At 38.2% G+C, this 25569-nt stretch overlaps 1 protein-coding gene across 1 annotated transcript in view; it reads left to right on the forward strand.

Moving 5' to 3' along the window:
• dom (domino) overlaps nucleotides 1-25569 on the forward strand; it is a 485316-nt gene that overhangs the window by 165287 nt on the left and 294460 nt on the right. Inside the window, exon 14 of the mRNA XM_067154429.2 lies at nucleotides 7033-7170. Coding sequence (XP_067010530.2) covers nucleotides 7033-7170 — 138 coding nt within the window. The remainder of the gene's footprint in view (nucleotides 1-7032; nucleotides 7171-25569) is intronic.

Consider the following 25569-nt stretch of genomic DNA (forward strand, 5'->3'; position numbering starts at 1 on the left):
TATTGATATACCTTTTCTAAGATCCCGGTATTAAAATGTACTTGTAAATGTTTCAAGGCGCGTGTAACTACACAAATAATTTTGGTTTTAATAGAATATTGGTTGTGAAATGTGAAAACTGTGGTTATGTTGTGAACCAAATCTGCACATGCTCTCAGAAGCAGAAATCTCAAGATAACAAGAGGTTGTATGACATAAGCAAGAAAATGTGGAATCTTTCAACAGTTTTGGTAGGAGACATGCTGCTGTGGAAATATTATGTTTAGGCATGGACATGAATATCATGAGCAGATTTACTTCCTGGAATATTTAGAACCATATTGGAAGGGAAGGAAAAGTTTTTGCCAATCATGTTTTGGAAGAATCAAGGCGGCGAGTATGCTAGGGACATGTAAAGGAAAATATTGTTCTTGCAGGTGCATCCGTCGGTGACATTTCGGTCAGCTACGATGGTACTTGGCTTGAGAGGTTTTACTTGTAACTTCGGAGTTGGATGTGTGATTGATATTTTGACTGGTTTAGTGGATGATTGGGAAGTTTTATCCAAGTATTGTCACTTGTGTACTGCCGGGAAGAGGGACTTGGGTGAAGAAACTCCAGATTTTTATTTTTGGTACGAGGGTCAACAGGCACACTGTGATCGAAACTACAGTGGATCATCTCTAGGCATGGAAATGTCAGCTGCGGGGAGGTTATGGTTGCGCTCAGAAAATCTAGGTTGTCCGATGGAAGCTGCAAAACACACATTCACCTGCGGAAACTGAAAGTTTATGGCAACACAGAAATTGTGATGGAAGAATGTGTGAATCATATTGCAAAACGACTTGGGGCAGGATTAAGAAATGTGGTGAAGGAAAGTCGGGCACAAAACGCGACTCTCGGTGCGAAAGCACATGAAAGTTTGAAGGAGGAAATAATTGTAAAGCTCACTCATTACTATAGAAGAACCACTGTTGACAATGCTCCAGGTACTAAGGTAATGAAGAGTGCAGTCTATGCAACACAGTACCACTGTATGAGCACTGATAATGAGGGACCACAACATATGACGTGTCCGAAAGGCAAGTGATCTTGGTGTTCTTTAATCGTGCCCTTGCCAAAGGAGAGCAACCAGAATCACTCAAAACTGCTATCCATACTGCTCTGAGACCATCTGTTGTTAAGGATGATATCAGTTTATCAGAGGCTGGCATCTGATACAATTCTCTCCAGATGCACTGCTGGAAAGACTTAAAATGCAAATGAATTTGTCCATAGTATAATATGCTCAAAGTGCTTAAAAGATGTATTTATATCCAAGAAAAAAGTTCGAACTAGCTGTGACGGAAGCTGTTTCACAGTTCAGTCAAGGGTGCTATCTGACAGGAGCAACAAGAACAGAGGCCACTCCAGCAAATAAGGAATAAGCAAAGTTGGGGACAAACGACGATGGAATCAAAAGGCAAGATGGTGCTTATAATTCGGGAGAAGACGACGACTTGCATCCAGATTGACGGCCATACACACCAAGGAAGCTAGAAAGAGAAAAGAAGGAACAACATACAGCCCAGGTGGATTTTAGAGCAAGGAGCGGTGGATGATTTGGTTGTGTAACTTTGACTGCGTTTAACTTTACTTTGTGGAATTGAACATTTACATATAACTTTTTTGTAGTAAATATTCTCCAAATTGGTTGAATTTTTTAGAGGTAACTCCTACTAACACTGCAAAGAGTCTTGCATATCATTTTGAAATTATAATTTTGAAACGTGATATTGACAGACATGCAATTATTTCCATAAATAGATTCAAAATTTTGAATGAATTTAAAGGTCAGCACATTAGATGCCCCCAAAACCTTCTGCTGAACTGTTTGACTATATTACGAGACAATCTTCAATTTTTCAAACACATAGTAATATACTATAAAAAGATTTTTCAAAAATCTCTTTAAAAAATAAAAAAACCTGTTGGATCAATTGAGTTGTAAGTTTGGTTCTGTGTTTAATAATACTCACAAATTATATGTTTAAAAATTTGAGACCATTTGATAAATTAGGGTATTTTTTTTATTTTTTTATTTTATCAGACCATCCCCTTTACCTTTATTTAAATAACCTCCTGCCATTGCTTCCACTTGATTGTACTAGGAATCATTCTTGCTACCTTCATGCCTGTTTTCCCCTCCTCCCCCCTCTTCTCATAGCTATGTACCAACTGAACTATTGGGATTTTATCAGGCCCATTGGAATAAGAACGATGCTTCCCTGACCAGATTTGTGGAATATTAATTTGTTCATTTTCTGGCTTGTTTTTATGTTGTACGAGCACCATCGATCAGTTTACATGACTGTTCATGTTGAACTTTTGCAATGGTGCGAGATAAATACTGAGCAGTCACCAGCTTGCCTACATGATATTATTGTGGGCATTCTAGAACATTGCTTACAGTTCTTATTTTTCTCTTGAGCCTACACTTAAATCACACTGTTTTGTTCCTTAATTTTTTTTTCTTATGTTTTTTATTTAACTTTTCTAGTTTACTTTTCTCAATGTTATTAAAGTTGGAATGATATATTTTTTGTGCATGTGTCTTGAATTGTGAGGAAAGCTAATTATAAGAGATAACAGAAGATCTTGCAGTTCCTTAACTCGTTAATAATCTAATGAATTTGTTAACAATCTCTTCACTGTGTAAGGTGCCCAGCAGATAAATTTTTACAAGCGAGAGGCCAGGGGAGTGCGACGGTCTTCGGCAGCCGGCACAATTCCTATCCTCGCCGCTAGGTGGGGGCTTCATTTATTCCATCTCTGACCCGGTTGAATGACTGGAAAGAGGCTGTGGATTTTCATTTTCAGATGTATTTATATCCAAGAAAAAAGTTTGAACTAGCTGTGACGGAAGCTGTTTCACAGTTCAGTCAAGGGTGCTATCTGACAGGAGCAAATAATGCCTTTGAAAACGGTGTTAGATGATGAATGTTGTGTGTGCGCCAAATGTGTCTGTTGTAAAAATGTGCTAAAACACATATCAATTGATCTGTAATATGTTATTGATAACTTCTGCAGACCATACAGGTATCTCACCGAAACCTTGATCAATTTCCTCATTGATGGTTATGAATTTCATGTTTTTGGTCCGTATTGAACAATATATAAGTAATAATAATAATAACTTAAATGTTTCCACCTTTTCAATACAATATATTCACAAATTTACAAAATTATACGGTACTAGTTTCGACCCATCTAGGGGTCATCATCAGCCGTATTGGAGCAAAGATCATTTGTGGCGAAATCCTAAGACAATATTATTTTAAAGAATAACAAGTGAAATGAGATGTTATGGTAATAGTTAATAATACAAGGAATATACATAATAAGAGGTTTTTAACAAAGAATAAAGTATAAATGGGGTGTTGTAAAAATTATAATCATGGAAATCAGTAAGTTCTTGTATTGAAATGAAATATGGCTTAGGAAGAGGGCTTAAGGTGGGGCTGAAGGGTGCGGGAGAAAGTGTAATTGTCTTGGAAAAGTACCTTTGATTAAATTTAGGATTGAGTTTAGGTTGGGTGCATTATTGTTTCTGAGGAAAGTGATAAATAGATCGAAGAGTATGTTGGGTTTCTCTGAGATTTCATTGAGATTGTGACTGGCATTAAAGTATTGGTCTAGGTGTATGTAGTAATTTTCCATTATGTTCAGTAAAGGGCCCTTGTTTGCTAATACGAGGATGTCCATGTCTTGTTCAATATTGGTGAAATTATGGTTATAATCTTGCATGTGTTGGCCGATGGCTGAAAACTTGTTGTATTTTATTGCGTTAGTGTGCTCGTGGTATCTGATAATGAAGTTTCTCCCGGTTTGCCCGATGTAGGTTTTTTTACAGGTGGTACATTTGATCCTATAAACTCCTGATTTTAAAAAACTGCTGGTCTTGTTGATGTGTGAAGTATTGTATAAAACATTCATGTTCTTATTGTTGGATTTGAAGGCTATTTTAACGCCTTGTTTCTTAAAGATGTTGGTTAACTTGTAGATATCATTGTTGAACGTGAAGGTGGAAAATGTTAGAGGTTTGGTTATTTCTTTTTTGAGGGTAGTTTTTGGGCGATGTTTGTGTTTATTGATTATCCTTTCTATAAAATGATAGCTGAAGCCGTTGAATTTTGCGATTCCGTGGATTGTGTTGAGTTTGTTTTTTAGATCTTTATTGGACATAGGTATGCTGAAGGCTCGGTGAACTAGGCTGTTGTATGTGGCTCGTTTGTGGGACTGGGGGTGCACTGAATCTTGGCGAATGGTGGAGGCTGTTTGAGTGGGTTTTCTGAAAATTTTATAACTGAAAGAATCTGAGTTTCTAGTGATGGTTAAATCTAGAAAGTTGATTTTTTGATTTGATTCGGATTCTAGTGTGAATTTGATATGAGGATCAATATTGTTGAGTCTTAAGAGGGTGGTGGGTGCGTTAATTGATTTCTCATTCATGATTACAAAGACATCGTCGACATATCTGGCCCAAAAGAGAATGTTTTCGAATTCGTTGTCAATTTTGGTGTATTCGAGGAAGTCCAGGTATATTTCTGCTAAGATACCTGAGGCCGGTGACCCCATTGCCAAACCATTTTGTTGATATATGACATTGTCAAAAGTGAAGAAGTTATTGTCCATGATAAGTTTTAATATTGTGATAAAGTCTTGTATCTCTAGTTTGCTTAAGTGGCTGTTTTTGTTTAAATTGTTTATAATTATCGGAATTAATTTTGATACTAGACCAATACTTTAATGCCAGTCACAATCTCAATGAAATCTCAGAGAAACCCAACATACTCTTCGATCTATTTATCACTTTCCTCAGAAACAATAATGCAGCCAACCTAAACTCAATCCTAAATTTAATCAAAGGTACTTTTCCAAGACAATTACACTTTCTCCCGCACCCTTCAGCCCCACCTTAAGCCCTCTTCCTAAGCCATATTTCATTTCAATACAAGAACTTACTGATTTCCATGATTATAATTTTTACAACACCCCATTTATACTTTATTCTTTGTTAAAAACCTCTTATTATGTATATTCCTTGTATTATTAACTATTACCATAACATCTCATTTCACTTGTTATTCTTTAAAATAATATTGTCTTAGGATTTCGCCACAAATGATCTTTGCTCCAATACGGCTGATGATGACCCCTAGATGGGTCGAAACTAGTACCGTATAATTTTGTAAATTTGTGAATATATTGTATTGAAAAGGTGGAAACATTTAAGTTATTATTATTATTACAATTTCCTCATCCCAAATCGAGCTTGCCCGCTGTCTCGGAGGGCAGTGTAATACGTCAACGGTATCATCTGCCTTTTGTAAGAGGCAACTGAAAAGGGGGGGCTATCCATCGGCTCTCAACTTGTTCTTGTTGGATAGGAACTACTGGGCTCATCGGGGCCTGGCATGGCTTCCACTTTTCTCTGTCAGGTCCTCATTTTCACTTTTCGTTCTTGACCCTCCTCGGCCAAACTCGCTTGTAGTGGATTTGCAAGCCTAGAGAGATTTTCATTTTCATGCCCTCTTTGGCCTTTCTCTTTCTTTTGCTGATAGCCTCATTCTTCCATTTTCAGTACTGATTTGTTTGAGAAAGGATGATTGCCCAGTCGTACTTCTCCTTAGATCTGATATTGCTTCGGTTTTATATATTAGTTTATTTTGAATAATATGCCCATCTAACCACAAGGCATTCTTTGAATTGTGAATATAACAGCTCTGTGAATTTTTGTAAAATTCTATTGATATTGGTGGAGAATACTTTAGATCAAAATGTAGCTGCATATGTTAAGAGTACAACCTTACTGTTTCTGCCCTGTTAATACTGAAGGTAGTGATTTATAGTTATTTTTCAACTTTTGGGTTCAATTCATTGTCTCTAACCGTGCAGTTTATGGACCCTACGTGCTGAAACGTCGTCTTACTGTTACTGTTAATCTTGCATGTTGGTACTATGTAGTCATGATTTTCTCGTGGCTTGTGGGGTTATTCGTACTGCCACTGCTGTGTAGTGAAAATCACTAGTGTTACATTTGCAGGTATAAGTAAAGCATATTTTCATTCTCTGTAGGATTGTAAATCTGTTTGGGTAATACCAGGTAAATAGAATTGTGGTATGTTCAAATAATGCCTTTGAAAACGGTGTTAGATGTCGAACGAAACATTTTATTAATACTGTCTTGTTTTGTCCAATTCGTGTGTATAGAATTCAATTAGGATGTATATGATGCAAGACAAATCTGCAAGAACTCCCCTGAAAAGGAAAGCAACGACGTTACCTTCTCTGTAAAGATCAATTTAGTCGACATGGAAAGAAATTTCCTGATCAACCTAACCTTTTCTTGTCATGACTTTGGTATGTTTTGCGGACTTAGCCTGTATGTATTCTTAATGACTTAGTGCATGTAATATGGTTTCACTTCTGTCCGACAAGTAATAGCAAATATTCAAGAAAGAAGCTGAATTATTTGCACTGGGCAAACACCATAAATATTTTTATAGTATATCAAAGTGAAGGCAGAAATAGATAACATTAAATTGAGTGAGACTGAGGGAGAGTTTTTATTTCCATAGTTCCTCATTGAGTTTGAAAACTAACTTAATTACGCACATCTTAATTAATCATTTATTGCTATCAAAGGGTAGAGAAGAGTCTACCTTCTCTAGCCTATGATAGTGATCAGTTGTCAATACGGACTATAATGAAACTCATAACTTGGGATTATAATTATTTATTGGTTAAGGGAACCTTTATTGTTGTTACTTACATTGAGGTTAGTTGATGGGTATGTATCATGATTTCAAGATATAAGTCATGTTGGCAGCAGTGATGAGTCGTGAAAGAAAGAGAATAGGGTGGTTATATTCCTTAGTGTATAGCCATACGTGCCGAATACTATAAAGCAAGTAATTTTGCTGTAAAATATTTTCTAAATTAAGTCCCCTGGTAATTTGCCTAAATACTGTTTCGAGATTGAGATATGATAAATATTATTTCCTTTTTTAGGTAACTGGGGTCCGCACTTAATCATAGTTCCTACATCTGTGATGTTAAACTGGGAAATGGAGTTCAAGAAATGGTGTCCAGCATTCAAGATCCTCACCTACTATGGGACTCAGAAGGAAAGGAAACAGAAGCGAATTGGTTAGTAGATGTTTGAATGTCTTACTGAAAGTAATCCCTTTCTTATCTTAGGTGGACTGGTATTTTCTAACTAATCCATCGACAAAAAGAAAGGAGAGCAAAGTGACTATTACCAACCAAACTGGCTATTTTCTTCTGCCAGGTTTGGGTGACAAGTTCACTACATGTTCACATTCCAGTTTTATAGTGGTGATCTTTGGAATACTTGATCATAGTGTATACATGTATTACAATATTTTTCTGAAGGCATGCATTGAAAGTTGTGTTATGTCGAGTTTTTACAGCAGTTCTATTTGAACTATTTGGAATGTACCTGTTCTTACCTTGGTTGTTTCGTAATAGAGGTAATGTCTTGAAAGATGAGAACGGGTCTGTTACAAAGGTACACATAGGCCAGTTGAAAGTTATGATTTTCTGTAATGATTGAGATTAATGAATTGTGAAAGTAAAATGGGATTTTGACGCAGCCGTGTTTAACACTTTGGGGTCTAATATCGGACTGTGTCCGACTGTGTGAATTTTCTGTTCCTGTCGTATGCCTGACCTAGTTCGACACAACTGTTAAAGTTATACGTTTTGTACGTTGGAGAGAAAATGCTGCCAAGCTGTGTGCAGTGTAGAGCTTGGGCATTTCTCAATTTTGTGCTGCCATCTCCTGTTAAAATATTTGAACTGAATTGCTTTTTTCTTTGGAGATAGTTTGTTCCTGTTACTGTTGTGTTTATATTACTTGTGATCATGACGCCCAGATGTGGCATTGAACGTGATGATATTTACAAACAGTTGTGTGACAGTGGCGGTATCGATTTGTTGGTGGTTTCTGAAACTAACATTAGTTTTGCAGTATCACTGGTCCTTCGTTGGAAATAGTAAATCTTGCATCCAATTCGCTCTTGGTTGCCAGCATTTTGCCCCAGTTTGCCAATTTTGGCTCATCAGTTGGTAATTAGAACACCTACCACTACTTGCGCTAGCCATTCATTTTGGTAGGTGTGCTAGTTACTAACATTATGAGCCCAAATTGGCACACTGGGGTGAAACAGAGGCAACCGGGGAGTTGGCTGAAAAATGTCTAATTTGAATTAGTAGTAGTAGTAGTAGTAGTAGTAATAATAATAATAATAACAATAATAATAATAATAATAATAATCGTATGGCCTCAGCTACCGTGTGCAGACATTTCAATTTGACGCCATCTGGCTGTCTGCTCGTCAATTTCGACGTTCCGTTTTACTCTAGGCCCCCACTAGATGGCAGACCAAGTAAACTGAAACTCTCTTGGGCGTCTATGGCTGAGATTTAATGAATTTTGTCGGGTAAACACCAAATGTGTCACCAGAGATCTTTTACATGCCGACATCGTACGACACGGAGTGTCGAATGGACTTTTTTCCGCCCTTCAAAAATCCGACTACCTCTGCCGGGTTTGAACCCGCTATCTTGGGATCCGGAGGCAGACACTCTACCGCTGATCCACAGAGTGATAGACCAATTATGTTGGAATTATGAATTTTCTCATTCATGACAAATATTTGAAGTTCCCTGTGGAAATGGAAATATTTAACATCAGTTGATGACATTGATGAAAAATATGAAGGGGGGGGGAGGTGATGAATGAAGGTGACTGCAATTTTTTCAGTTTTTCTCCCAACAGTGCTATGAAATACATGCCTCCTATTACAGGAGACGAGCCTGGTAGTTTTGGTGATCATTGAAAGGAGACTTCATTTTATTGGGAGACTGTCTATATAACTCACAAAGGAAGTACCCCAGCTCGAATGGCTGAAATCGATTGGAAGTGCACTTAACATACAAAGATATGTCTGTTCTACTACTCATCAAGGGCATTTATCTGTAAAACCCCGCATTAGTGTACAATCAATGTTCGGACGTTACGGCATACGAAGATTCCAAAAACACAATTCGCAGCAGAAACTACCGTGCAACAGGTACTTTGGACCATTATAGTAACAAGAAACAGATGTGGTGCAGTATCATCCGGCAAAAGGTTGAACACGTGCTTGCAACAAGAACTCAACATATGCAGTACCGTGTTGAAGTAGTCATCTTTCCCACAGTAGAAGATACTGAGTTGTCCTTTGTCCTTTGACGTTGACAAAGCTTGATAGCTGCAGTCGCTTAAGTGCGGCCAGTATCCAGTAATCGGGAGATAGTGGGTTTAAATCCCACTGTTGGCAGCCCTGTAGATGGTTTTCTGTGGTTTCCCGTTTTCACAGCAAGCAAATGCTGTAAAGCTGTACCTTAATTAAGGCCACAGCTGCTTCCTTCCCATTCATAGGCCTTTTCTATCCCATGGTTGCCATAAGACCTATCTGTTTCAGTGCGATGTAAAGCAAATAACAAAAAGTGTGCTTGACGTCGAAGTGTAAACGTGGTGTTTCAGTGAAGTGATTAAAACACAGCGGAATGGAACAGTATGCACACTTAACGAAGGTAACATGTAGACATACTGCATTATTTACAATGTTCCCGCATGGCAATAGTCCAAGCTCAAATGCCACAGTGATCACATTATCAAACGAAGCAACACGAACATCCACATCATAACCTGATCTTTGCCATGAGTATGTTAACCTAGGTCTGTATCTCGGTGCAGATAGTTGGTTGTAGATGATGGAGTGAAGACGGATGATGAAGTATCGATCATGTAACGTGGCCTGCGTGGTATCCATTTGCGAACGTACAAAACCAACAAGATGTCTGGCAGAGCTTGTATTGCCTGAAAAAATATACATCCAGAGGTTGACAGTATTTAGTTGTCTTTGGTGGCAATATCTTTACTGTAATATGTATTTGGAAAATATTCTTAAATGACGTTGTAGTCTTTGTGTCCTGACCAGGAATCGCAAAGTAATAGACCTCTCTCACCAACATGTTCAGCGAGAACCGAATTGAAAGAAGCTCTTCATATGTGCTTTAGTCATTTTTCCAATTTTACTCGCTTCGGCATGGATGTTCTGTGGACACATTGCTGTCTTTTTCTCTGCAACCTTCGGACCAAACATTCCTGCAGACAAATGTAAAGCTTGGTCTTTAATTTGCCATTCATGGACACAGCCATATCTATTATGTAACTATGCATAGAACTATTCACAGACTGTACCAGACCAACTGTTGATTTTTCTCCTCCGTTTGAAAGAGTTGCAGAAGACGTTACTTCATAAAAAAAATTGGCTCTAATCACTGTTCCACATGCATTCCTTCAATATATTCGTGTCTTGTATAAACATGTTCACGTCTGCCACAAATGTTTCTGCTGTTTGTATAATAACATGCTCATCTTCAATATCTTTGCGAACCATGAACATAGTGATATGTCTGGACAAGATATTATATATATATTCGTCTTTGAAGGCTCTGAAAAAATGCAATGAATCTTAAAAATTGTCCAGAGAAACTGCTCTAGTGGCCTCCAGAGTCCACGCTTGAATGTGACAGTAGTGGACCACTGATCCATGTATCTCTAGCTCTGTCAAATTGTGCTTTTACAGACTCTTTTAAAGCCTTCAATTTTAATGTTTTGTTTCCCTTGAACAGACCTGGGTCTTGCCTTTTGCTCATCACATAATCTAAAATCACCTTGCAGTTTGTTTTCCACCTAATACAGCTATAACGCTTCATTAGTTTCTTATAAGAATTGTAACTGCGATTATAATAATCCTCATAAATGTTGTCCAAAGTTTGGTTATCAATACTCCGTATCACACTTGTTCGTACACGTTTTGGGGGGTGAAGGAGTGAAATCACTTGTTACGTGTAGTTCCTTCGGCTGCTGGATTGTCGGTAGGTTGAAACCCTCATACTTGTGTGCTGTTTCTTCTACGCCGTCTGCCTCACAGTCACCATTACTCTCCAATGTGTCATTATGTGGTTCTGTTACAGATCCATTGCATTTCTGCGTTATTATATCATATAACATGCATGCAAATGGCCCATCCTCCACTCCACTTACATCTTCATTATCCAGTGTGTAGCGTTAGAGTACCTTTTTGCGCAGCAACTTCACAACATTCACGGGATTGATTGGCTTCCACCTACTCATGTCGGACGTTTGTGTGTGCACCATACTATGACACACTGCAACGGACTAACAGGCACTGCGTGTACATCCCCAATGCAGCACGATCTGTGCGCTGACTGTCGGATGGCGCTGGCGACTGAACACATACTTTAATAGATGAATGGCCTTGATAGCTATTAACCCATTTATGCCTGGAAATTTTTATTTGATTTTTAAAATTATAATCATTTTATTAAGTCAAAATGAGATATATTTATTAAATTTAGAGTAATTTCCTCAAATATAGTTATCTTCACGCAATACGGGTGTGGGTATGAAAGTGCCCATTGATCACGAGTCCTATTAGAATACCACAGAAGGATATTTTGATTATAAATGTAGTTGATAATGATAAATTACATTTCTTTACTGTTATATAACTCTCTTATTTCATTACAGACACTATTTTACAAATCTTTTATTATATCATCCATTTCAACTAACGTTTGAGTGTAGTCTCAAAGTTAACAAATCTGATATTTTCATCATATTCGTTTAGAGTATATGACACAAAAGTTTTCTCTTTGTGATATTCAACAAAGCAATATCTGTAAAGTGGGACTTGGCTTCTCTCATAAGCCATTACCGTCTTCACCTTGTGACAAAGGGCACATCTTTTAGCTTGACCTTTTTTGATGAGATGACTTTCACGGGTCTCATGAGCAGGTTTGCTTTTCCAAAGAATATCGCATTGGCCCTGGTGTCTTCAGAGCGGTGTCATACTTCTGTAGAAGTGTTGTCCAAATCTTCATCTGAGCTACACTTTCATGAGGTTCAATACAAACGTCAGCATCAAGAGCATCTGGCATATCTAGAGTCTGAAGCTTCTCAGTTATCTTTGGCACAGTAAATGCCATGTGCTAAAAGATGGATGTTGAGATACAATGGTAATATTCTGTGCAGGAACATAACAGAAACAAGACCAAGGGTGCTTCATAAGCAGGCTAGTTATCCTTTGAAATTCAACAGAAACAACAAACATACTGACATCAAAAACATTTTTTAAAATCTGATTTTGATATTTGGATCTTTTTCTTAATTATTTTGTATCAAGGTTTAGATAATTGTCGGACAACCATATCTTCAGGCATTATATGCCAGAAATATTGTAGTTACTTTGGTAAAAAATGCCTAATAGGTTACAAACATGTTTGTTGGACTCATGTCCAATGGGCAATTTCATGCCCACCGTAATTTTTTCGTTTCATTGAATCACTCTGACACAGTCTAGTTACAATTATATCATTGCACATGTTGGTATGATCTTTCTCAGCTAAGAATTCAATTAGACAGATTATAGTGTGTATGAAGCTTACCTTGTCTTTGGAGCTTGTGATGGCATTCCAAACATCCTTCCTTACAATTGTCAATAAGTGATCAAATGTTATAGTTGATAGGCACACACGCATACATGCTCATTGTTGTGTCTATTTCTTGCTGAGAATGCCCAGCCATATTTAAAGCATCGTACATTCCTCTAACAATTAACACATTCAGTACCTGCTTCTGAGCAGGACACTTGAATGCCTGGACCAGCCATTTTCATGTCCGGCCCTCTTGACGTGCATCACTTAATACAATTTACAATTACTCCTAACCTATAAATGTCAGAAAAATGATACTTTGTGCTTACCTCTAGTAAATATTCAGGGTGTGATATCTGCTGTCACAGGTTTCAAAATACGTCTTATTTTATACCGCCTCTCTATATTTTCGGCATAATGATTACTTTCACTGAAGTGAAGACATGAAAGAATATGACGGAAGAGTATTCGGAACATTGTATTAGAAAATATCGGAGTATGAAAAACAGGGTCTTCGGTCCAGTACATTTTAATATCAGGATTTGATACTAATTGGTTTCCACGATTGCGTGAATGAATTCTCTGTGAAAGGCCGGGGCACCGCACTTATCACTTGACTCGCGAATAAATTGGTCTGCTCACACACATACTGATAAAATTCGTCATTCATGAAAATACTCGCGTAACTCAAAATATCCTGCTTATTTTATATTTGAACGTTTATATCTGAATTCTCTGTAAATGGTGGAACGGGTGGGCAATAACTAGGATGATCTATAGGCCTATCGAATTCGGGAATCGGAATTTCTTTGTCACTCTCGCTTTCACTATCTGAGTCTATTTCAGGAATAAGTTCATCACTAGAATAATCACTGTGAACAATATCTAATAATTAATCTTCCGTAAGAAACTTTGTTTTAAAGCCATTATACTACACTCGGTAAGAACGACACGCACTGCATTGTAATCTCAAGTACCGTCTTGAGGCGCGCAGAAGAGCTGAGATATTCCCGCTATAACAGCTAAGATAAACATGAGCCCACTCAACACGAGGGTTATCTCAAAAAGGTCAACCAACTTCCTGCTACAACCAGTAATGCTGACTAAGGTGTAAGAATGCATAGATGACGAATATAAACAGCATTGCTTAGCGCGGAACATTAAACGTCTTACGCCGTCCATGGCCCGCAGCATAGGAGCAAGCTTATACGTCATACGCCGTCCACGGTCCGCAATGAGTTAAATTTCCTAGAGGGCACAAAAGTGCCCATTGAGCACAAATGGGTTAACATAGGTACAACTGTATGCTTTAAGCCCACTTTCTGTCAGTTTTAGCCGTTCGACATGGGGTACTTCCCTCGTCAGAACCAAATGTTTCTGGAAGTACCACACTTTGACAAAATTCTGCTAGTAATTTCTTTTACATAATGGGTAATAAAGAAATGTGCAGTTCATATTTTTAATGTAAGAATTCAGCTTCTTCCTCCCCCTCTCCCCCCTTTTTTAAATACAAATATTTCCAACACTTGTCCAATTTTAAATTGGTGTCTTGCAGGATTCAGGCAGGAAATTAATTGGACCTCAAAGGGTTAATGATGTACAGTCTTTCTTGTACAAGATCATATTCTAAAATGTATGGTTGTTAGTACTCTATCATTGACATATTAATGAAATTTGTAGTTAAAATTATTCTTCCTGAGTTGATTATTTGCATAACTATTCACCATTGCTGAGAAATGCTATATTTATAGACAGGCAGCATGTTGCGTAAGATGGTTACTCCAGTAGTTGTAAATTTCTATTTGGTTCTACTGCTATTGTTTCAAGATGGTAAACTTATGCATGTCCTTTTTTAATACAATCATAGGTTATCGTACAAATATTGCATAAGCTTGTTTGGTAGGTAGATAAAGAAAGATGTTTGGAGAATGAGAATTGTTAATAAAATTATTTTTGTTAACCGTATAAGCAATGTGCCAGTGGTGATGTGTTAACGACCTTTGCTATGGTTGACAACTTTTGCGAATTACTTTAAGGACTAGGTAGTGTTAGAAAGGAAATTAAAAAAAGCAATATACACACAAATTAGAATCATTTTAATGCACATTTTGTATTTTTTTCCATGTTGATAATTTTACATTGTATCCATAACATGTTTGCTATGTTGAAGTTTTCCGACATGGTATTTCCTTACGTTACAGTGGTTATAATTTTTTTTTTAAGTTTACCATAATTATATATTTTTTATTTTTTATTTGAATGTATCACCAGTCTTAAGTTGTATGTGGGCTGTGTACCTTGATGTTCAGTTTATTAAGGCATTAATTTCAAATATATCTTATTAGTTTGTAGTAAGAATGTTTATGTTACTGTCATATTTGTTCATACATATTTTACACCTCATGATGAACTGGTAGGTCATTTAAATTTTTTTTACTGCTTGTGCTTGCTCTTGTCCTGAATCTTGTGTTAAGTGCTGTTTGTGATCGGACCTTTCCTGTGCAGCGTCTAATTCTTCCTTTCTCTTTCTTTATACTTTCTTAGTTTCATTTCTGTACTCGTCTAGCATTGAATATATCCTCTGGAGACTTACCTTAATTGCCAACATCATTAAAATGAGAAATTGACTGGTGGGACATGAATTGCTTTGATACATCTTATTTGGGAATGTATACAAGGGGCGTAGATTATTGAATTGAGATTAATTATTTGTTCTAGAAAGGAGGGCTTGTTTAGGTAAGTAGTTTATTAAGACCTGAGTAGAGTACAAAGTATGTAAGGATGAAAAGAGGGGTAACTTTGTTAATCTCTACCAGTCTATTGTGAACTGATTCTCTGTGTTGGTGTAGATTATGGCTGCCCAATTGTATTTCCGTTTGAAGAAATGATCAGCACCACCCTCTCTTCACCAGTGGGAGCTCCATAGGGAATAGGGTGGGGAGATGTGAACTTCAGACAGAAAGGCAAAGTTAGAGGGCAAATTGGGCTATGCCATATTCTCAATTGTTGTTTCCTGCTGGGCTCTTGTGTGCCAAGCTACCTAGGTGTAAAAGTGTCGTGCATAGAAAGATAGGAACTTTGAAATGCACATTACCATATAATCCCAAGTATTACCCGCTCCTGAATAAGAACTGCACACTGTATTATGGTCAAATTAAAAAAAAAAAATTCACGCAAATTTATAATATTTGCTACTCAACAAGAATGTCATTTCACTATCTATGTTTCATGAATTTAAAATAGTTGTACAGTTTTGAAGTGTTCTTGAAATAAAACCCACTAAACTATTTTGAACACACACAGAAAAAATTACCAATCATAGGACGATAGTAAACACTTCATTCATCATCAGAAGTACAAACGTCAAAGCTTTCAGTATGACTTTGACCACCACTTACTCACACAGCGTCATCTTTGCTACCATCCATAGCATTAGAAATTCCAATCTTCTGGAAACTATTCCGGGTGAGGTCACCAAAGATACGATCCCTTTACCCACAAACAAAGCAGTCGAATTTCTGGGCGCTTAATAATACCAGTTGGCGTCCTTGCACGATTGTCAGCCACCACCCACTCAGTATACAGCTGTTTCAAGGCTGCTTTGCACGGACGGTTTACGCAGACATCCCATGGTTGTAACCCCAGAATTATTTCTAGATTGGTTTTTGCATCCTTGGTTTGCTTCTCCACAGCTTGTATTGTGTGACCATGGTAGCTGTCGATAACAAGCTAGATTTTCCTGCCAAGCAATGCACCAGGGTGTCCTTCTCTTCAGGACAGCGTGCGATGGAAGTTTAGTTCCATCGGGAAGTATGCATAACATTACTGTACACCACTGTTTTTCATTACCACCCATTCTGATGGTAACCTTTTGACCCCTTAACACTCACAGTACTGTCCAATGGCATTTCAAAATGGATGGGCGTCTGATCTGCGTTTCCAATTTGGGAAAGCAGTTATGAATTTTTATTTTGCAGACAAATTTTTTGAAAAGAATGGCATTTGAAGGAAAACGGTGTTCTTTGTATGCAGTAGGAACACTGTAAAATTGTGGTATGCCTTCTAATCCACCCTTGACTTGTTTCAAACTCTGATGTAGATTGTTCTTTCTTGATTTCTGATGCTTTTAATTGGCGCATTTCTGTAGATACTAAGAATGTGACACTGTAGACTTACTGCTGCCGAGCGTTTTCGGTAAAAGTAAAATTATAAACGTGTGTTTGAGGGTTGAGTTTTGTCTGTATATTGCTCAGAATTTACAAAGAATGGTATTTCTGTATCGGTCGTGTCCAGAGTAACAAGGAAATGCACTTTATTTTCCGTAGTGTCTGTCTGTCTGTCTGTCTGTCTGTGTGTATGTATGTACATACGTGCTCCAGGAGAAAGCGGCTGAAGAGAATTTAATGAAAATCGGTATGTAAAATGGGGGAATAAGTCACTACAATCTAGACCGTAAATAATTTTATTCACACTGACTCAAACTGTAGTTTATGGGAGGCCTATAATTTAATTCTCAGATATTTGTAATTAGTGGTCCTATCGATAAATACTACATAGACTCAGATTTCCTTTCTCCAAAGGTTTCCTTCATTTTCTTGTATGCAGCATCTACCTTTCCCAGGACCATACAGCCTTCGACATCCTTGCACTTCTCCTTCAGCCATTCTTCCTTAGCTACCTTGCACTTTCTATCCACTTCATTCTTTAATCGCCTGTATTCTTTTCTGCCCTCTTCATTTCTAGCGTTCTTGTATTTTCGTCGTTCAATCAGGTCTAGTATCTCCTGAGTTATCCACTGATTCTTAGTTGATCTTTTCTTCCTTCCTAACATTTCTTCGGCAGCCCTACTGACTTCATTTTTCATGACTCTCCACTCTTCCTCTAAAGTGTTTCCTTCAGCCTTTTCGTTTAGTCCTTTTGCAACATGTTCCCTGAAACAATCCCTCACACTCTTTTCTTTCAACTTGTCTAGATCCCATCTTTTTGCATTCTTTCCTTTCTTCAATTTCTTCAACTTCAGATGGCATTTCATGACCAACAAGTTGTGGTCGGAGTCCACGTCAGCTCCTGGGAAAGTTTTGCAATCCAGCACCTGGTTTCTGAATCTCTGCCTAATCATAATGAAGTCTATTTGATACCTTCCAGTGTCTCCAGGTCTCGTCCACGTATACAGCCGTCGTTTGTGGTGTTTGAACCAAGTATTGGCAAGGACTAAATTATGATCAGTGCAGAATTCAACCAGCTGACTTCCTCTTTCGTTCCTTTGTCCCAATCCAAATTCTCCTACTGTACTACCTTCTCTTCCTTGGCCTACCACTGCATTCCAGTCTCCCATCACCATTAGATTTTGGTCACCTTTTACATATTGTATTAAATCTTCTACCTCCTCATATATTCTTTCAATTTCTTCATCATCCGCTGAACTAGTAGGCATATAGACCTGCACTATTGTGGTGGGCATTGGTTTGGTGTCTATCTTGACGACAATAATTCTTTCACTGTGCTGGTCGTAGTAGCTTACCCGCTGCCCTATTTTCTGATACATTATTAAACCAACTCCTGCATTTCCCCTGTTTGATTTTGTGTTGATAATTCGGTAGTCGCCAGACCAAAAATCCTGTTCTTCCTGCCAACGTACTTCACTTATACCAACTACATCTAACTTTAGCCTATCCATCTCACTTTTCAGATTCTCTAATCTACCACAACGATTCAAATTTCTAACATTCCACGCTCCGACTCGCAGAATGTCAGTATCCGTCTTCCTGATGATCGCTCCCTCTCGTGTAGTCCCCACCTGAAGATCCGAATGGGGGACTAGTTTACCTCCGGAATATTATACCCGGGAGGAAGCCGTCATCAGTACATCATTCATACAGAGAGAGCTGCATGTCCTCGGGAGGTAGTTACGGCTGTAGTTTCCCGTTGCTTTCAGCCGTGTAGCAGTATCAACACAGCTAAGCCATGTTGAGTATTATTACAAGGCCGTATCAGTAAATCATCTAGACTGCCGCCCTTGTAACTATCGAAAGGCTGCTACCCCCCTTTCGATGAACCATTCGTTAGTCTGGTCTCTCAACAGATACCCATCCGATATGGTTGCACCTGTGGCTCGGCTATCTGCATCATTGAGACACGCAAGCCTCCCCACCGCGACAAGGTCACATGGTTCGCAGAGGATAGGATTACAAAAAACATAAATATTTGAAAATTAAATTTCAGGCCTTCCCCTAAACTACGATTTCTATCAGCGTGAATAAAATGATTTATGGCCTTGATTGTAGCGACTTATTCCCCGACTTTGCATACCGATTTTCATCGAGTTCTCTCTGGCCGTTTTCTAGTGATGCGTGTACATACATACATACATACATACATACATACATACATACATACATACATACAGACAGAAATTACGGAAAAGTAAAAAGTGCATTTCCTTCCTACTGTTGACATGGCTGATGAAATACCATTCTTTTCAAATTATGAGCAATGTACAGACAAAACTCTTTATTTTATATATATAGATTATTTGTATGTCTTGTTAGTGAAAGTTGTGTTTAGAATCGATGTATATGCTGTCCTACAGCAGAGAATCTATTATAATTTAAAGCTTTAACATGTTCAAATATCTAATATTAAAGTTAAGTCCGGTTTGGCCTATATATGTGGAATTGTAGTTGTTGCATTTAAATCTGTGAACTCCTGATTTTGAGAAGAAAAACACTCCATTGCAGAGTTTTGCTTGTAGCGAAGCATTTCAGCCACTAACAGGTGCATGGTATCTTAAATAAAAAGCTACTATTTAATTTGAGCTGCTATCATTGAGATTACTGGCTTAATACTATTATGCATATTGTGATTCACTTCAGTGGCAGTTGTGGAGATAACCTTGTTTCAAGAAAAAAGCTAGAATTTTTACAGCAGATAAACGGTAAATCATGCTGCAGGATGAAGGTCTATACAAACGTAGTATCTTCTGTACTGAGGTGTTTCTGGAAGCCTACATACAGCAAGGGGGAAGATATTTTGAAGGGAAAACATTTTGCAGCGGATGGTCATTAGATTGGTGATTCAGTAGTATAGCTGTGTAGTGATGACAAAACTCGATGTGAAGTATTTGTGTAAGGGTTGTTCAATTGAAACCAGAACATGCATAGCACGATCACAGGGTTTGGTGGTGTATTAACAGTTCAGAATGTGTTCAGTCCGAGACATCCACTTGCTAAATAGAGGGGGGAAAGTTATAATATGGTGTTGCATTGTTATGTCCTAACAGTACAACTTGGCAGATTGTGCAAAGGAGCTGTCTTGGCTGGGAAAAATTTGAGTGTGCTTGGTTCTACTGCAGCATGCTAACAGTCGACAGTTGGTGTTTTCTTCATGGGCTGCTGGAGAAAGCCATGAAGACTAAGCGCTTCACAACCGATCAAGCAGTTCTTGATGCTGTCAAAGAATTGTTCAACCTTTATTCTCCATTGTGGAGGGTACATGTTCATTGTAGGGGCAGCCACCTGAATGGTTGGCCTAATCTGTATACTCTCTCAAACTAATCATCTGTAGAGGGAGACATTTGACATTGGTCAGTTATATTTTTCCTTTCCCCTTTCAGGGTTGTGCTGAATTTTTCATGAAACTTGGTGAAACATGAAGCTGCATGGTTTGATATCGGTATGAATTTCATCGTGAGATTTGTCTGATAATTATGAATGCTGCATTCAAAAACAGATAGCAATATTTTTCTCCAATGTCTCTCCTAGTATTGGATTACTTCTGAGACTTGCATGGGTGATTTTGGATAAACATTAACTCTTATACGCTCAGCGAGCCGATCTATCGGTTCGGGTGGTATCGCTTAAAACACTCAGCGTGCCGATCTATCGGCTTTGTGTTCGGATGGCTGTATAAGTACCTTATTGAACCCCCAGATGTCAGGAAAACACATCAATAGTAGCTTTTGGATTTGGTTTACACTTTTCTCGAGAGATAGACAGACTAAGCTCACCTGTTTGGAACAAATGAAGTTATCAAACCGCGTATGTTCACCGCATGGCGAGTTGAAGTGTGCTGCTTGTGAGTACAGTCTCATTTAAGCTTCAAAATACGTGTTTTCCTTCGTTTTATTGTTTCCATTTTAATAATAGATTATTGTTAATTATATTTTGTTTATATTCTACATTTATCGGTGTTCTCAAGTGAATTTTGGTTTAACATTTTGTGTTATTAGATTTTTGTGCCACGAGTAGCCCTAATTTTTTTTACATGGCTGGGCCACGTTCTAGGCTAAATAATTCCAATGTTTTGGATTATTTAGATGCTTTAGACGATGACGGTGACGTTATAGCCGATATTGATTCGTATTTCAGTCCGACTCATTGGCTGAATGATCAGCATTGAGGTCTTCAGTTCAGAGGGCCCGGGTTTGATTCGCGGCCAGGTCGGGAATTTTAATCGCCATTGATTAATTCTTCTGACCCGGGGCCTGTGTGTTTGTGTTTGTCCCAACACTTTCTTCTTCATATTCAGACAACACACTATGCTACAAACTACCACGGTAACACGCGATAGTGATTACCTCCCCCCCATATAGGGTTGGCGTCAGCAAGGGTATCCGGCCATAAAACACGAGCCAAATCCACATGTGCGACACAGTTCGCACCCGCGACCCCACAGGTGTGGGAAAAGCTGTAGATAAAGAAGAACTGATTCGGATTTTAGCGGTACTGATGATAGGAGAATGTTTTCCAAAACACAAATGCTGACTCCGGAAGGTACGTGTACAGTTCTTTACGTCAGATGCTATAACTAATGACTAAACAAGAATACAAAAAACTACATTATATCATGTTATACAGAATTAAATGCTCTTATTTTCAGAGGGACTGAACAACAATATCACTAAAGAACATACTACATTTTTAGTATTTAAAAACCGATTTTTATTTTTTGTAATATATTTTCAAATTTCAAAATTTATTTTGTAATAAAATATGCCATGAACAATTTTGGGATATTTTTTTCCTAAAACGATATTAAATAGTGTACCACTGTGATTTTTTTCTATTTTGTAATTCTGGATTTCTTTATACGGCAATTTTTTACGTTTTAACATGCATAATCATGAAAAATGGCCTGAGTGTTTTGGGCTTGACTGGTGAAAATAGCCTGAGATCAAAAGGGTTAACCCTATTACCAGTAAACGCTGCGATTATGATGTATTTCCTTGTAGCTCTACCGCTAAAGTCGCATTTATGGCGCATTATGTCAGTGGTTACTAATGTCATGATAGCAGAGGTGGCAACTATGCTGGATTATCCGTAATTATTACGGATTTCACCTCACGATTATGGCATTATGGTCTAAGGGGAAAATATTACGAAAAAGCTGCAATATCAAGAAAAAGTAATTTTGTAGAGCAAAGAATAGGAAAGCAGGAAAAAAATCCTTTCAAGCATTATTGCTCAACCCTCCTCATTTCAACGCTTGTGAGTTGGCAACGATATATCGATTGTCACTTCCTTTTGCTACTTGGGAGCCTTAAAAATCATTGTGATTGAACGATCTCTTCAACATTAGAAAACCTTAGGTAATATTGTATTTGTGCAGTATTAAGTATACCTGACAGTCACTCTCCCACAGGAAGGGTTTTCATTGTTGATAGGACGAATCGGGAGGGAATTCAGGTCTACATTAGCACATTTATACTGGAAACTCATACGGTTCAGAAAGCGAAAATGCCATCACAGGTGGAAGTATGCTTCAAGAAAATCCACACTGAAAAGCAGCTGCTGAGTGCAGAACAAGTTGCAAAGAATGTTTTATGACAGAACTAACTGGTAATGTGCAAATTTTATTTCGTAATATGAAATACTACAGAATAGGTTGCTGTCGGGAGGGGCAAAGGGGATATCATTATCCGAGAAGGTAGGAGATACTATAGATTTCGCTCGAAAATTTCATGGCCGGGGGTTTGGGTGGGTGGCGGGCGAAGGGGATTAAAAATTGGTACCTCTGTCATCCTTCATTATCAATGTATTGATCAGATATTATATCGCTTTAAAGAGGAAAGTCTGTTGATAATTATAACACATTGGTAATGTAATTTAGATTCATGGAAAAGGTTGGCATAATTGCAAAAAAGAAAGACCTTACATCTTTGTTGCTGTTGCCTTACACATGTCCCTCGTATTTGCATGTAGAATGAGTGAATTATCACGAAGCAGTGAAATTTGTGGCTGTCTATTCGATTTAGAAAATAAAGAAGAGAGAGATGATGTTCTGAAAGTAAGAAATTATAATTTTTACATCAGCCAGTACTCCTTGCAGGAAGGAAGCTGTGCTTGTCTCCAGTTTGCTCAATTGCAGGTAAAAAATGTAACGCAGTCAGTTCTGTTGCGTAGCATGTAATTGATGTGTCCATTGACAAAAAGCTCCAAGGACAGCAATGAATGTAAAGAAAGAAATTGTGACATTGCTGTCCCTATTGCTTTTTGTTGAGAGATTTAGGCTTCAACCTTCTTTCACATTGGACCACTGTCTTCTACCTCCTTGTCAGCATAAATTAGAACATTACTGGGGACCCCTCAAGGTAGGAAGAAAGATAAGCAACCCTGAGATGCTGAGGATGTGTCCACCTAAACAGTCTGTGTTCTGGAGTTATGTGCATGTATATTATTTTGTTCTTTTTTATTTCTCTTATTTTTACAACAATTAAAGAAAGTGAAAAATCAGCATAAACTGGTGCACATTTTGTATAAAACATAACGGTGATAAAGCTGTTTTTTTTTTTTTTTTTTTAACATCTGTGTTGCCTAGAACTTCATGGACTATTTAGGTGTGGAATATTTTATCGATACACCCTTAAAGTACTAAATTGGTGAGTTTGATTTCTTACTATAGTCTTTTTTTACGAATAAAACGACAATATTAGTCGTTTTTTGTGTGATTTTATGAAAAGTTGCTTGCAAAACTCTCAGAAATACTCAGCAGTTGGAGGTATAGTCACCTGTTAGTGTTAATAAGTAAAGGGATTTTTATGTTAAATTATTTTATTATTTATGTTTCATAGTTCTAGAGAAGGCATATGATAAGAGTACAGAGGGAAAAGATGTTCACCGTACTAGGGGATTAAGGGTAGATTATAAAAATCAATCAAAGGCATTTATGTGGGCAATTGGGCTTCAGTAAGAATTGATGATAGAATGTGTTCTTGGTTCAAGGTATTTACAGGGGGTTAGACAAGTCTGCAATCTTTTCACCTTTGTTGTTCATAGTTTACACAGATAATCTACTGAACAGTATTAAGTGGCAGGGAGGGATTCAGTTAGGTAAAAATGTAATAATCAGTTTGGCCTATGTGGACAACTTGGGGGTAATGGTGGATTGGGCCAAAAGTCTACAGTCTAATATCTTGGAACTTGAAAATAGGTGCGATGAGTGTAATATGAAAATTAGCCTGTACCTCACTAAATTGTCAGTAGCTAAGAAATCTGATAGAACTGAAAGTCAGATTGGTGATACAAAGCTTGAACAAGTAGATAATTTTAAGTATTTAGGGTGTGTTGTCGCAGCGTGGTAATATACAAAGGGCACTAGGAAAGTTTTGCAATGTGTGTGAACGCTTTAGACTCTTTCAAAATAATTTCCACCACACTCAATACATTTCTCCATACGTCGAAACCAGTCACTGAACCAACTTTGCCACTTTTGTTCGGTTACATTTTCACACTCTTGATCCCATGCTGCCAGAAGCTGCTCATTGGATGCAAAACGCCGCCCTTTCAGCTTCATCTTCACGTCTGGGAAGAGTGCGAAGTCATATAGGGCAAGATCAGGACTGTATGGAGGGTGATCAAGCACTGTCAACCCCGATCTGGCAAGAAAATCCATTGTTACATTAGCACGATATGCTGTAGCATTGTCGTGATGCAAGAGCCGAGTGTTGAGCTGTGAACTTGGATGGAGCTGCTAGAGAGCCTGGTTGACCTGAGGCAGACAGGTCTCACTGTACCACTTCGCAGTAACTGTCCATTGTGTTTCTAGCACAACCCGAGTCAGGATGCCCCATTTAGTGAAGAATACTGCAATCATTCTTTTCTTCACTGACCTTGACTTTTGCACTGTCACAGGAGTACCCTCATCTTCAAACAGCCACACCTATTTCCGGGATTTTGTTGGGACATCGTAATAATAAAGCAGTTTCGTCACCTGTAACGATGCTATTGACGTTACGCGAAGTCCCATTTTCAAACTGTTTTAGCCTTTTTCGGCATCATTTCACTGGATGTGGCCTTTGTTCCTCTGAAAGTGAATGGGGCACCCAAAGGGAACAAACCTTTCTAACGTGGAGATGGTCAAGTAGAAGTGGATGAATAGTTGGTTCAGAGATGTGGAGGGTCTCTTCTACCTGCCGATATGTCATCCGCCTCTCTTGCTGCAGAATTTTTTTCACAGCTTTGTTTTCCTCAGTAACTGATTCAGACGGTCGCCCAGAATGAGGTTTGTCTTCAACCCCAAAAATTTCCCCTCTGGAATTCTTTGTACCAGCGGAAAATTTTTGTCCGATGTGGACAGCCTTTCTCCCAGCACAGGAGTCATTTCCTCCAGGCACTGGTCAACAGTTAATCCACGAGCAAAATTGTAGAGGATAATTGCGCGATATTCACCTTTAGACCCCACTGACATCTCAACTTGCTTTCATTCCCACTGCTTGGTAACAACTGGTGGGAAAATCGCGCCTTGCTGTCTTCTAGCCCAGTTTTCACTCCCGTTTTCGTCCCTCACCATAACAGGGGTGTCCAGTCAACTGTTTTTGCGCATTGCATAACTTTCCTAGTGCCCTTTGTAGTGTGATTGAATCAAGGTGCAGTAAAGCTAATGCAGAGAGCTTGCAGTTGCGGTCAACAGTAAGAAGGAAGTGAGCTCCCGGGCGAAATTATCTTTGCACCGGTCTGATTTCAGACCAGCTTTGCTTTATGGGTGTGAAAGCTGGGTGGACTCAGGATACCTTCTTCA

This window comes from Anabrus simplex, chromosome 10 (assembly GCF_040414725.1).
Source record: "Anabrus simplex isolate iqAnaSimp1 chromosome 10, ASM4041472v1, whole genome shotgun sequence".
In the NCBI taxonomy this organism is placed as follows: Eukaryota; Metazoa; Arthropoda; class Insecta; order Orthoptera; family Tettigoniidae; genus Anabrus; species Anabrus simplex.